The sequence below is a fragment of the Apaloderma vittatum genome, unplaced genomic scaffold (assembly GCF_000703405.1).
Source record: "Apaloderma vittatum isolate BGI_N311 unplaced genomic scaffold, ASM70340v1 scaffold20303, whole genome shotgun sequence".
Lineage (NCBI taxonomy): Eukaryota > Metazoa > Chordata > Aves > Trogoniformes > Trogonidae > Apaloderma > Apaloderma vittatum.
In genome coordinates, this window is record NW_009706825.1 from 63,515 (window position 1) to 77,929 (window position 14,415).

Here is a 14,415-nt window from a genome sequence, read left to right on the forward strand (position 1 = left end):
ATCTTAGAGCTTGCAAGATGAGTAAAAATAAAATGGGGAAATATTTTCCTTCTCCTCTTTCAGTTTTGGAAATCATGTATTTTTATGATTATAAATAGCTAAATCAACAAACTTTTACTGACTGGGGATGTTAAGCACACTTTCGTTGTTGACTTTCAGAACTATTTAAACTCCTGAGTGCTAAAAATTAGTATTCCCTTTGGAAAAGCTTGTAGCTTTCAGTGGGCTCGGTTGGAGTCCCCAGTAAGAAGCAGTTAATAGGTAGACTGTGGTGGCTCCAGCAAAACAAGATAATCAATTCCATCTGCTTTTCTTTTTAATCACCCTTAATACCGAAAGTCAGGGACATCATGAATTTGCACAGTAAGCATATATTTTGAGAAGGAGGATATCAGCATGTTACCTCAGTTGCAGTCTTCTGCAGACTCCTGTCTTTTCACCTCCCAGAGAGAACCTGGGAGCAACCACCCCCTTGCTCAGCACCTAATCTGCGCTCCCTGGCCACACCGCACCCCAGCTGCAAGGACACCATGCATCCAGATATTTTTGTTTGTTTGTTTTAACCAGTTTTGCCTGTTGTTGTCAGGAAAGGAATAGTTAAAAGGGGTGAATAGAATGCTCTGTTTGGGACTTCAGTTTTCCAAAATAAAGTAAGTGAGCGAAAGGTTTCATTCAGTTTTGGCATTGCTTTGTTAAGTCAGTTTAAGCCAAGAAAGATTGTTATTCCACACTGTTTGCTGATAGTAGAAAGTTTACATTTTGAATAGATTTTTTTTTCCTTGAAGGAAGAGAAAAATCAGCATGAATTTAAGGGACAGATCTCTTATTTGCTTTGCAGAAGAGATTGTTCTGTTAACAACTCATCAAGAAAGAAAGAGAAAAAAAAAAAAGATAAACAGGATTAACTGTTTACTTTAAGTGAGCCGAAGTCTGGTTGTTTTTCCGAAGAAGAACACAATGTACTGTTGTATCTGGTTTCCAGAGTGGTGTTTATCATAATTCCTCGTGCGGTGGTTGGTAGAGTGCTGGGAAGGCTCTCCGCCCACTCGCAGCTCGCTCCCTCTCGCTCTCCCATTGAGGCCTCCGGCCAGGACTGCCGAGATGGAGCGAGCTGTCCTGTGTGATCTCTGCTGCCTGACATGAGCTGACATTGACCCAGAATAAAATAACAGGGGCTGTTTCCTAGAACTCTCGGTGGACTGCTGAGAACTGCTACCATAACGCTTGTAAACACGCAACGCGCACACACAAGCACGCTCCCTCTCCCTCATTTAGAAACACACCTAGGAAAGGCAGCCGCTAAAACGGAGCAGAGGAAAACAGCATGAGTGAAAAACAGGAACAGTGGACCCTGCCCTGAGAAAGAGTGGAAAATTGCCTTTCTGCCAGGGAAGGAGCCCCAACATGATTTCATTTCTGCTTTTCTTCTTTGCTCTTTGTTCTGCCCTTTATTTTGATGAATATTATATTTTTCTGCTAGTTCAGTGGGATAATGTGGCATTGAAACAGCAGAATGTGTTATTGAATACAGACGCAGCTCTGTAAGAAATCCCGCAGTGTTACTATATTTCATTTACCTTTCACATGCACTGGGGAAGCACATGTGCAGTGTTGTACTACCAAGAATGTGGTTTAGGGTGTTCTGTGCCTTCTGAAATGGGCTATTATTTTTTTAATACTCACTTCATAATGCCATTTTTATTTTGTTTTAAATAAAATCTTATAGGTTCAGAAGTAAATCTTGTAAATCCACAAATAATGTGGTCTTGAAAGATAAAGGACCCCAGTACCATTGCTACAGTGTTCTTCCCTTATACCAGATGCTGTAATTCTGTAAAGCCCTCCCCGTGGGTTTTGCAGGTGATGTTGAGTTCTCTAAACCCTGTAACGTAGAAGAAATGGGTTGATGCTGTAAGGATGCCCTCTCGCTCTCTACACGCACACACATGTGCGTAGCCTCCTCCCCCAGCTCAGGTGGGATCTAGCTTTGTGCACCTGCCCTCCCAGATACCACCGTGTTATCCAGCTGTTACTTTCAGATCACAAGTCGAAGACAGGGCTTTTATTCTAATTGTTATGCATAAGGAACTGAGGCACGTAGAAAACATAGCATGGCAGAGATGATACGAAATGTTGCCAGAACCAGCAACTGAATGCTGATTTTCTTGGAAAGGAGGGTGCTGAGCACCTTGCAAGAGAAGATCTTTTGGCCCACCTTGTTGGCTGCTAGAATTCTTGGATGCCAAAACAATAATTACAAAGTTTTAGTATTAAAAAAATAAACAAAGAACCCCTCCTCAGATTCATAGATAAGTACTTTAAATGGCTGAGTAGTAATTACACGTTATATTTGGAACATGATTTTTCTACTGGAAATCATCCATAAGAAAGACTTGCAGTTTTCAGCTGAGCCTGTAAGTTTCCTTACTGTACAATTTTACTCTTCATTAATAAATCCTGACATACAGGAAAATAATATTTTCTCCAAATTATATACTGAAATAGCCAAGGGATTGTAATGGAATTCCATGCTGAAGTAATGTTACATGGAGGAACCTGAGGAGCGTGTGTATCATTTTTTTTACCAACTACAATTAACAGCTTAGTGAGACCGAAACAAGTTGGGATGATCTGATGTGCTTGCTTTTTTTGTTACCACCCAAAATTGTTTTTATTTACGTAACAAGCTGTATGGAATGCATCTTAGCAGAAGGACCATAAATTATGTGCAGCCTAGTATGGAGATGCTGGGGGGATCTGGAAAGAGGAAGGCCTTGCTGGTCTGTTGTGGCTGAACATTTATACAAATTTTTAGGCAGTACTTAAGGAAGCTTTTCTTAACTTACTGTGTTATCCAAACCAACCATCACAATAAATTTTTACTTACATGGCATAATGTTTTTAGATTTGATCTATTAATACAGAAAAACTTTAATATTCATTTAAGAATCTGAGGTAAGTGAAGCTATCAGATGATACTGAAAATATTTCTCAGATGCAGCTCTTTTTGTGTTTGAGATTATAGGTTAGACTCCAGGTTGTATTTGAGTGGATGTCGGGAATGTCTTTTTATGGTTTTAACTGTTTTGTTTACTTTGGAGTAAAATTCTGTATACAAATAAAACACACACATCAGGAGTTTAATTTGAAAGTGCACTTAGAGAGTGTCGGATGGGGAGTTAAAAAAATTATTTTGGTGCTGCATGAGAACTTCATAGAAGGAATGGTTTATGCTGAAAAAAATTGTCGCATGTAAAGCCATGGTTGTCATTGCAAGTATGAAAAACTGTCTGGTTTTTGTGCTACGCACATTCCTGGGATGATGTACATAGTTCCTGCCAGGCAGGTGGTGGGTCCACATTTTGAGTGGGAGCATTTACAGTGCTGTGGAGCCCCATTCTCTACATGCGTGTTCTGCATTGAAATGGTAACCCTGCTGACAAGTTTGGCTCGTACATGTCTCTTCCTATGCACAAAAGCTGTTTCCCGTAGAAGCGCTGCTTCTTCAGGTCGTAGACACAAAATAGTAGGTGGAAGGGTTAGCTTGAATGAAGAAATAGAAAAGGCAATCAGAAAGCAGAGATTCATAAAAGACCTCGTGGAAATAGGAACGGCAATCAGAAAGCAGAGATTCATAAAAGACCTCGTGGAAGTTGCATTTGAACTGAAGTGACTGTTCAAGGAAATGAATGAAAATAATCAACAGTTATTTTATAACCTCTAATTTTTTTCATTTTTTTTTGACGTGCATAAACTTGTAAAGAAAACCAAGGAAAATCCAAAAAGATGGGCTTGATATAGTTACTGCAGTCAGTTATTTGTGAAGTGTATTGTATAAATATTCTGTTGCACACATGCTACAAAGTGCCTGTAAAGAAAAGATTCCATTCCTGAGACCAGGGAGGCCTCTGCTACATATTTTCTACTTGAGATGCTGAGATAAGACTTGCTTATTGCCCTGGTGATACTTCTGTCACATGTGCAGTTTCCACCAATACTTCTGCAAGAACAAGAGTCTGTCTCTCACTCGAGGGAACTGGAGTGTCTAGTGTTAAGCGTGTGCGCTGTTCCCACTCTGCTGCGTCCAACACTCCACAACTACCAAATAAAAACATACATGATCACAAACTCTGCCTTCAGTAATTTTAAACCTCCAGTTTTTAAAGCAAATTATTGCTGGTTTGGTCAGTGTTTCAAACCAGAGCACTAGCCGGGGTGCTAGAAACATCTGTTTTTGGAGGGAGTTATGACCAGGATTCTGCTTTGAGTTTGAAATTCCCCTTATAAACTGGAAGGAGCAGCGCTTGTATTTTCCTCTGTACTTGTGTACGTCTGCAACCTATGCACAGAAGGGGCTAGTCATCATCCTCACTGACTTCTATTTGTGTCATCCAATCCATAGTTATGCTCTGTAGAGCTCCAGTCACTATCTAATGACAGCAAAATGCAGAAAACTCTGAAACTTATGTCTCCGCAAAGAAGGCTACAGTGAGTACGTACTTTTCAAAAGGAAACATGAAGCAGTTTGTGATTCGGTGAATATGATGCTTTTAATAGGAAAATCCTGCTAGTGTTGGGACGGGGTGGGGGAGATGGATGGTTTTACCTGTGCGCTGAGCTTTGATTTTTCAGAGACAATATGAGTATGGTGAATGCAAGGAGTGCGTAAGGTAGGGATAAATTAAATCCCAGTAGGGTGGTGTCCTGCAGGTTACAATTTGAATCTGAGCCATATTAGCAGGAGGTAATCAGCTCCACCTTGAGACTTGACCAGACAAGTTGCAGAATTGGAGTTGTGTAGGTAGTGTTGTGCCTCTGGTGATTAAGGGAGAGGGGGTTTTTGTTTATGTGTGTTTATGTATGTGTGTTTTATGCCTCTCCTAGGACCACGCCTCAAAGAGATAAGAAGTTCTTCTGACAAACAAAGCAGCAACAGCTGTCTCTTGGGTAGTTAAGATAAAATGAGCAAATATCAGAGCTCATACAATACAATTAGTTTTCAGGCATTTCTCTCTCCACTCCCCCCTTCCCTCCCTTCCAAAGGAAGAGTGACTCTTGGAGTCCTGGCTGAGCACTTCCAAGGTGGTGTATTTACCTGGCTGTCTTGCTTCTCATGCCGTACTGCACATGCGTGGGGAAGAGCTGCTCTGAGCCACACGCTTGTCCTCCTACCCAAGGGTAAAACAATTATTTGTTCGTTGAGATCTGTTCATGACAAATTTCTACTGCTTCTTTTCACAAGGCAATCTCTGTTATCAGGCAGTTCTGGCCTCCATGTACTCACATCAACTCCACGGGCAGTTCTTCTCGTTCTTACACTTTTCCACTAGCCGCTGATAAGGCTGGAGATGACTAAAACTGAAGAAGGTTTTTGTTGCACTTGCCTCTCCAGAAAGTCAGCTGCCTGATATGAGGCAGCAGTATGGAGAAATATTTTTCATGCATAAAAAAATAATAGTTAAAAGAAGGCTTTACCCTTTACCCATGAGGAGTGACTAACTAGAAGAAGGGCATGGCACAGTAATCCTGTAATCCTCTCCAGATTTCTATTGGGAGACATTCTGTCTTAAAGATCAGCACAGTCATAGAAATAATGCAGAGTAATCAGTCTCATCTTCCCCCAACCCCCATTCTTGCTCTTGGCTATAAGCAAATTAACAAAATCTTCCCAAGCTTTTGCATGAGACTTACTGTGTCATTACTTAATAATAATAATAATAATAAAAAAAAGGCTAATCTCTGCCTCACTTCTTATCATTCCCTATCTTCCCCCCCCTTCATTATTACCAATGAGTCATACTTCACCTTTTCCTTAGTCTGCATCTCCCACATTCACTCCCCTACTGGGTTTCCTACCACCTCTTGCTCTTGGAATGAATTCTCTGCTCCTTTGTGTGAGAAATTTAAGTTTCCAAAACCGTATTTTAAATTCAGGTCTTACGCAGGGTTGCATCCTGTTGTCCTGAAAATAAAGATGGCCCTTATTTCATCCCTGCATGAGCACTGCTGATAGAAATGGACATGTTGCTCTTCTTTATTTAAACATCATTATGCATACTGACAAGGCATTGGTAAAGGTATGTTTAACTGATTCAATACAAACACTAGATCTTATGGAGAAAAAAAAGTACTTGTGATGGATATGCTCAAAACATAAAGGCTGTATTCCTGGGGGCATATACTCATTTTGCATTTCCAGCTTGTCTCGTAATTTAGATTCGGGTTTTAGTCCTGATAGTGAGTTTCAAAGGAGGAAAAAGTCATGGGACAAACTGTTGCTTTGATCACTGTTGCTAAAACTTAATTTGCAAGAATGTCTGGTGCAATATGACAGCAACACCGTAAAACGGGAAAATAACACAAAATCACTTTTCTGTGAATAAAGTGAAATCAAGGAATAAAAACATGCTGGTGAGGAAGTTAAGGCTGTGAATCAACTGCTGTTAGTGATGCTAACAGCGTGTGCAAAATCCATAAGAAGACAACCACTTTCAGGGATGAGAATAGGTCTCCAGATGCATTGCTGGGTCTGTTGTGGGATTCAGCTGATTTCACAATAGTCATTAGGTAGGAAAGTCGGTTGTCACTCATCGTTAAATGCCTGTAGGATTTCCTTCTAGATTAGTGTCAGACAGATGAAAAGACGTTGAGGATATTTCAAGGTTTTGTCATCATTTGGCCGTACTGCTTTAGAAGTGTACTGAAGCCGGGAACATGTGTTTGTGACATTCTCTTCATAGCATTAGTTTAGGATGTTCCTCATCTTTGAGCCTGAAGTTGGGCATCTGAAGGCTATTTGTGAGATTCTGTCTTCCAAGTGAGTGAATATGTGCATTTCATTTTAAATGCATGTTGCAGAGAAACCATGACTGCCTTTTGGATACTGTTAAAACAAGTGTGGGGTGGTGGATATCTGCTCATGTGTATGGTCCTAACAGAGCAAGTTCTTGGAGTCTGATGGAATGGGTTCTGCTGCTCTGTGTTTCTTCATAATGCCAATAATCATGAACTTATTACTAGTGTGAATGGGAACATTAGTGATAGAAGCCTGAAGTTACACAGTTCTTCCTTTACTTGTGTATATTGAGCTTGGTCATAAGATGACCATTCTCTGATCATATGACCTGGGATGTTGTGCTGCATACACTGCACAGTTCAAGTGGGAGCTTCAGCCTCCCAATCCTGCCTGGTAAAATACATCCTTGTCTAGAAATAGTACTCCATGCAAATAGGAGTTTACTTCTACAGAGTTAATTTTCAAAGAGATGATCTGATGATGATAATGATGATGATGATTAATTGGCTACAGTATTTTTTGGTCAGATCGGTTTCCTGTCCTAGCCATTTATGCCACAAAGGGACGGAAATATGTGGCCAGGGATGCCGGGAGCTGAGACTCCTGTGTCTGCCAGCAGCCATCTCTTTGCTTAGCTTAAAAGGACTGGGAAAATGCACTTTTAGTGACTGATGTCTTCAGCACCAACTACACTAATTTTATTTGGGCAATTAACATGTCCCAAAGGACTTAATATGAGCCTGGTGCCAGCTAGTCTGAGACTTACTTGCATTCAGTTATGTCTCACTAAAGATATGAGAAACTCCAGTGATCAGTTAAGAGACTGCTGAACTGATCAGATCTTAGACACTAACTCAGTTGGCCCTTGCTTGCTCCAAGATACAGAGGCCTAATTTTTCACAATTAACTGCCACTGTTTTGTTAACATAGGCAAAACTGTTTGCTTTGTTTTTCCTGTTCCCCTCAATCTGATTTTCAGAAACATCCGGAGCATATTACCTCTTTTTTTTTCCAAACAAAACAATAGCATGAGGAGTTTCAGTCATATCAGTTAAAACTTGGGGAGAGTTTTTAACCAATTGCAAGGTCCTAACATGGAAAGTGGCAGGCGATCGTAGTTTTTCTTCTTCTGGGATGTCATGTTTGTAGCACATCAGTCTTTGTTCTGTTGAGTTGGAGATGATCTTGTGGTATGAGTCTAGAAGGCATCTCGCAATTGCCTTATGCAGAAGGTTTAAGCGTGACAGAGCTGTTAAAGATACAGGTTTGTATTGTTAGGGCAGTCACCCACTTTCTAGGCTGAGGACACCCCTCATCCCAGCAATGAGGGTATCTGTCCATCCCGTCTACTCATCACAACAGCATTTGATTTCCCCCTGTTTGTCATTGCTCAGGGTAGAAGCCATGTTTCCCAGCTCTGAAGGACTTCTTAACCTTTGCAGGCTATGGAGGAATTGTATCTAAGCCTTCTTTGCCTATGCTTGTAGCTAGAGATTCAGGGAAAATACGGGAGCCTTCGTTTGTGTTCAGTCCTACCGCTCCCTGCTCCTCAAAATCAGCACCAGAATCTGAAAAATGAGGACTCTCAGCTGGTGCTTGCACAGCTGCCGATGCCTGAAAGGCTTTGGGGTTGTATCCTGTGTTGAATGCAGCCCTCGTAAGGGTGTAAGCCAAAGTTAGACAGTTCATAATGAATAAGGAAACTGTGATTAATGGTATTCCATGTGCCTAAGCTTCCCTGCAAAGAAAATACATGGATTTCTTCCAGAGAAATGTAGGAGTCCATTTAATTGAAAATGTGTTTTATAAAGATATAATGACTACTGTTGAATGCTTTCAGGGTGCATGTATGCTCCAAAAACAGTTGGAGCTGGCTTGCTGTGAACAATGTTGCTGCTCTGGACAAGGTAGTTTTGGCATTTGCCTTTGAAATGAGCTGAATTCTGCTGCCTAGCGCACCCCTGAGTTTTATTCAGAAATAAAGATGCATGTGCTACCCTCAAAGGTAATTTTTGTCTCCCTTTGAAATGTTTCCATGCTTAACTGTCTCGTCTTGTAGACAGCAGCCTCCTTCTTCCAGCACTGCATGACTCATGCTATCATGGCAGCTCATCTCAGGTGCAGAATCTTGTGAAATGCATTTTTTACTATCTAAATGTATGACATCGACTGATTTTGCCTTATCTGCTACGACAGTAATATCTTCTCGAAATGCCAAAAAAGTTGATTAAGCAATAATTCCCAGCCCTACAGCCCCTACTTCCATACATGACTCCAATCAAATGGTGTGTTTAGCAGGTTCTTTACTTACCTCCTTAAAATAGTTCCTCTGGGCTTCTTCATAACAAATATTAAAAAATACCGTAATCTGCAGCTTTATGCTGGTTTTTGTTTTTTTAAAAGATGAATTGACATTTCACTCCTTTTTGCATCCTCATAACTAATTAAAAGACGTTACAGAAAATGTAATGCTTGCTTTGCCAGTTTCAGTGTTAGTAATTGCTACTTATGAAATATGTTGCTTTATTTACTTCTAAGCAGGATTTTTATATTTATACACACACATATATATGTTTGCATCATTGCTCTGTCTACATTGCAGAATTCACCTGAAGAAAGGCAAAACCTCAAGCTTCTTTCTTTATAAGTATACAAACCACAAAGCGCATAGCAGTTAATTTACCTAATTTATTTTAAAATGCAAGGCCTTTATGCTTTTTTTTCCGTCATGCTTCTCTATATTTCATGGCACTCTTACCTCCTGAAAATATACATGAGAAAACCTGTAATGATGTTGGTTTTGTTATTAGATACATTACTTGGTAGGAGTTCTCCAGGTGTTGTAGAGGATAAGCCCTCTCGTGAAGCTTGTAGTACAATTTGCAGAAATGTGCTAACTAGTTTGTGATGAATAGAAGCCTCTGAGTAACAGAGGAATGTTTTGCAGGTTATGCCTCCTTGTCCAGGACGCCTACGGTATGTTCAGTGAAGTGCAGCTGCAGTCGCTGAGTTCTGCAGCTGACATCCAGCAGTATTGCAGGAGATGGGAAGGAAAATTCTGCTGCCTAGCTGGAATGAAAATTTTGCAAAGAACTACAAGAGGAAGGTGAGAACAGTTCACGGGAGAATGTGTTGCGTACTGTGGCAGGCAGAGGTGATCCACCTTTTTATTTATTTCTGTGGTCAATATTCTTCAAAGCGACTGAACCTGGCTTTGTTCAATTCAATGTTCTCATTGCCATTTTTGAGGCATCCAGTAGTACTTGAGTCAACCGTACTCAAAAATGAGCATAAATAAGCTAACACACAAATACACGCTTAGCAGAGAAAAGAATAGAGGAGGATTACCATATGCAATATTTTGTAAAACGTGGATTTCTTCCTCTTCAGTAGTTTGAAAGATTTAAAAACGTTTTTATCTCCCTTTCATTGCAGAACTGTTCACTACAGTATGTTTTTCTACAGTGCTGCCCAATATGGGTTGAAGTTGCAAGCACAGATTTTCCCTTAGTTTATGAGAACTTAATTCAGTCAAGTCTATATGGTTTGGAAGCACAGTTCACGTTTCTTTCCAAAAAAACGCCCACCAAAGCCAACAAACAAAAAACAACTTACAAATGTAAAGCCATTCTTATTTTGGCATAAAAATGTCCACAGGTTTATATAAAATCCCCCCCAGATAAGTAACAAATTGACTTACGGTACCTCTCAGTTTTTGCTTATTCTGTGATTCCTTTTTCATTCTTTGGGGAATGTAAAAGTGATTCTTTTACATTCTGTGATTCTTTTACATTCTTTGACTAAAATAAGATATCTTTAATCAGGAATTGAACAGATCAAGTGTCTTTTGGAGTATCTTTCTGAGGGAAGTGATACAGTATTCACATGGGGACCTATATAAATATAATTAAATTGGTTCAATTCTCAACATAATTTATTCTTACAAGCATCCGATCTAGATAAGCCTTTGCTATTAGAATGGCTACGATATTTCTGCTGACACTTTTTTTCCTGTTGAAGAATGCTGTTTCATCAAAACTAGAATATTTCATGGAAACATTATCTATTTTGGAGACAATTTTGTTGGGAAGATCTTTTCAGGTCCAGAGGGAATGAATATTCTCTCTCTCATTCTCATTTCATGAAAACTTTCAGAAAGTCTCATTTTTGTTTCATATTGGAACAAAAACAAATTTCAAAGCCTTGAAATGTTTAGCAAAATGGAATTGTTGTTTTCCAGCCAGCCCTTTTCAGTATGCTTTTCTTTTTATGTACTTGCAGTGTTAATTTTCAGATCCTTTGGATTTCAATCCTGCTTGCATTTTTATGAATCTTTAATAACAAACACGTCTTCTTATTTAATTATTTTGTTGGCTTTTTTTTCAAGTTACATTTTTTCCAAACAAATTAAATAATGGCTTTGGAATTCTGGATACAAATGAAGTTTTACAACTGGCTGCTGGTGTTTCCAGTACTCTGCCTAGCTAATAAGAGACAGACATTTTTTTAATGTAAATTCTGTTTCAAAGCAGCAGTAACTTACTTCTGGCTATTCAGAGGACGATTAGAAGACACACTGCTGAAAATGCTGGTGGCTCAGCTGGAGCTGTGCTGGTGGTAACCCTGCTAGGAAACATTAAAAGAAAAAGACTAGTGTAGCTTCGGGGACAGTGCGGTGGTTAAAACGTGATTTCATTGTACAAGATGGGTGGGTGGGGAAATTGTTCAGGGATTTATTTTTTTCATAATTGTTTTCGCCTAAGTTCTGCTTTATAACTTGTTATTACTTTTAAGTGTCGGGACACGTTTTGTGTCATTCTAGGTGTGATGGAAACCACAGTAAAGCCATAGCTGAAATTAATATGAGAGAGTACTTATTCACACAGAGCATAATTAGGCTGTAGAACTCATTGCCACTGGATAAATGGGTTTCCAGAGTCAGTGGTATATCCGAGCACATGATGGGATATGTCTGTGAGTGCCTAACCTTGGCTTGCAGCACATGAGTGAATAAGAACTATGTGGTCTGCTCTGCAAGAAAGATTGCTGCCTTTTTTTTTTTATTATTTTGAGAACACCAATTACTTTTTGGAAGGAGATGACTTTTAAACTGTTTGCTTCCTGGAGTCTGACAGTGGCTTTTGAAATGGATAAAAGGGAATAAAATGTAGGAAATACAAGGGAAAAGTCATGACTTTTTTTTTTTTTTTGTGCCTTTGAAGCACATGATCTGGAGAAAGCCAGGAATGGCTAATAAGGTCCCGTATGTGCATGTTGTCCCACAGTCACATGGATTGTAATCTCTCTTATAGAGACAGAGTGCTTCCTCAGTCCCTCCATGAGACAGAGGAGATTTTCATTTAACAGATAGAAGAAGTTCTCAAGCTTTTTGCATCAATGGACCACTGTTATTGTTCAAAAAAATTTCCAGGCCATCATCCATCCTCATCATCAAGCATTTAATTTAAAGTACTATTTAGCACCATTTTACTAAATGCAATTTTTAAATCACTTTTGGAAGCTGGAAGTGCATTTCAAGAACTAAAAACCTATAATAAAGGGTATTTTACATCCAAGCAAAAACGTGGCTGTAAACCTGACTTCATCTTTCAAATGGACCTGCACTGTAACAGATGCTAAAGAAACAAACCCCATTTCTTCTCCCCATGAGAGAACACTTGTGTTCCAAAAGAAAAGTGGAATAAGAACTTACACAGCCATAGCCTGTCTTGACCAAGATCAGCCCTGTGAAAAATTAGAATTGGAGTAATATTACATTGAGAGAAGCACTATTAATGTCAGATACTGTTTTTAAATACCCATATGCTTGAACAAGTACTGGGGTCTCATCCTAGGTCCTTTGAAAGTCATTGATTTAGGGGGTTTTCAGAAAAAGTCCCGTACCTCATGTAAAGCATACTCCACAAAACTATCCCTGCAGGGATTCCTTCCCTTTGTAGTTCAGTAGAGGAAGAGGTGTCTCGCTTTGCAGTCCAGTTTATGGCAATCCTGTAAGACAGATGGGCATGGCTGAGTCACGGCAAAGTTGCCATGGCTTGTTCAGTGTCTCTGTTGCAGCAGTTCTTCTAGTCTGTTCTTGAGGCTATTGAATAAGGTGGGAACCAGCATTGTAGCAGCTGAGTTAACAGCACACACGTGCTTCAGCGTCTGTTTCTTGACACCTTTTCTCTTCACTCTGTCATTCATACTTGTCTCCTAGCCTTTCCTATGACTGTTCCCTGAACTGCCTGCTTAGTATCAGCAAAAAAGAAAGATGAGATGGTTTAAAGAGAGAAGACTGAAAATGTTCATTGATCTGCCACTGGTGGTGTTGGCTCCTTAGATGTCTATGTTCTCTCTCTTGTCCTCCCACTACCTCCTATGTGAGTCTTAAAAATTCAGCCCCTTGAGAAAGAGGAAGTGAGATTTTGACAGTGTACTGCTAGAGGCAGGAATTTTGGTTAAGAACCTGTATGCAGTACATGTAACCCCCGCCTGTTTTAATAGATCCCAGGCATGTTTTAGGTATGTCCAGTATAACCAGAAGCTAAATAACTGCAATTAGGTTCAGGGACTGAGAACTCGCTAAAATGCCTCAGGAATAAATAACCTATAAATTGTCATAGTCTGCTGCTTCCTACTAGAGATTAATGTCAATGAGTTGGTAAACTTTGTAGTTAGACATCTGTCTTTGTCAACAAAAAGATTATGTTTTTAGCCCTGACTGGAGTTCCACAGGGAATAATTATTTGGATTTTGACAATTAGTGTCTTTTCACCTGGTTTGCCAAGCACTGAGTTGTTTTACTGATGAGTACAGCAGACCTGCATCTTCTCTTTATGTTTTCTTACAAGGTAGAAATATGAACAGTTCTTCTTCAGCAGAACAGAAAGATTACACCAATTCGTAAATGGAGGGGGGAAGAAAAAGTGCTTTAGCATAATACGTAGTTAACACAGGGTGCCAGCGCGAATTTTGTCCCTAAATTGAAAAAGATTCTTAACAAGTTTCAAAAGAAGTTGCAACTATTGCATGGATAGTGCTAAAATCTACACTTGTGTTGGACAGGGTAAAACACTTTGGAGGATACGTCAACTGGTAAGCTTTGGCACTTGACCCAGCCTTCAATTTGTGGCAGGTTGTATTATCTGTTGCATTTTCCTCTGTAGTAAGTAGATGCTGGATACCAAGTTTACCAAGCAGTGTTATGTTTCTGTGAGAAATTGTAAAAATTTATTTGAAAAGTTAACTTCTGGCATTTTAGACTTTCGAATTTTAGGCACTGAAATATGAAATTTGCCTATGTTTGCTGTAGTGTTAGTCACTACTGAGCCTATTTTCTTTCTTCTATTTTTTTCTTTTTTTTCTGTTTATTTAAGTCCCATACTTCTCTGGCCTCTCTCTTATTTTTCTTCTACTCTCACCATATACTTTCTCTTCTTTTTGCTTTATACTCAGAAGAGAGGACCACCACTAACTGCCATACAAGTGTTTCAACTGCTAGATGTTGACAAGAAATGTAATAGTAAGAACTCTCCAAAGAGCAAGGAAGGCGTAACTTCCTTCCTTTTGTTTTCCCTCCTCCAAAAAGAGTGACGTCTGAAAAAGCCACCCATGTG

At 39.6% G+C, this 14,415-nt stretch overlaps 1 protein-coding gene across 1 annotated transcript in view; it reads left to right on the forward strand.

Annotated features, from left to right (window-relative positions):
- The window catches only part of SPIDR (scaffolding protein involved in DNA repair), a gene marked incomplete at its 3' end in the record, with an annotated part of 66,052 nt that overhangs the window by 38,429 nt on the left and 13,208 nt on the right, over positions 1 to 14,415 (forward strand). Inside the window, exon 4 of the mRNA XM_009865939.1 lies at positions 9,744 to 9,902. Coding sequence (XP_009864241.1) covers positions 9,744 to 9,902 — 159 coding nt within the window. The remainder of the gene's footprint in view (positions 1 to 9,743; positions 9,903 to 14,415) is intronic.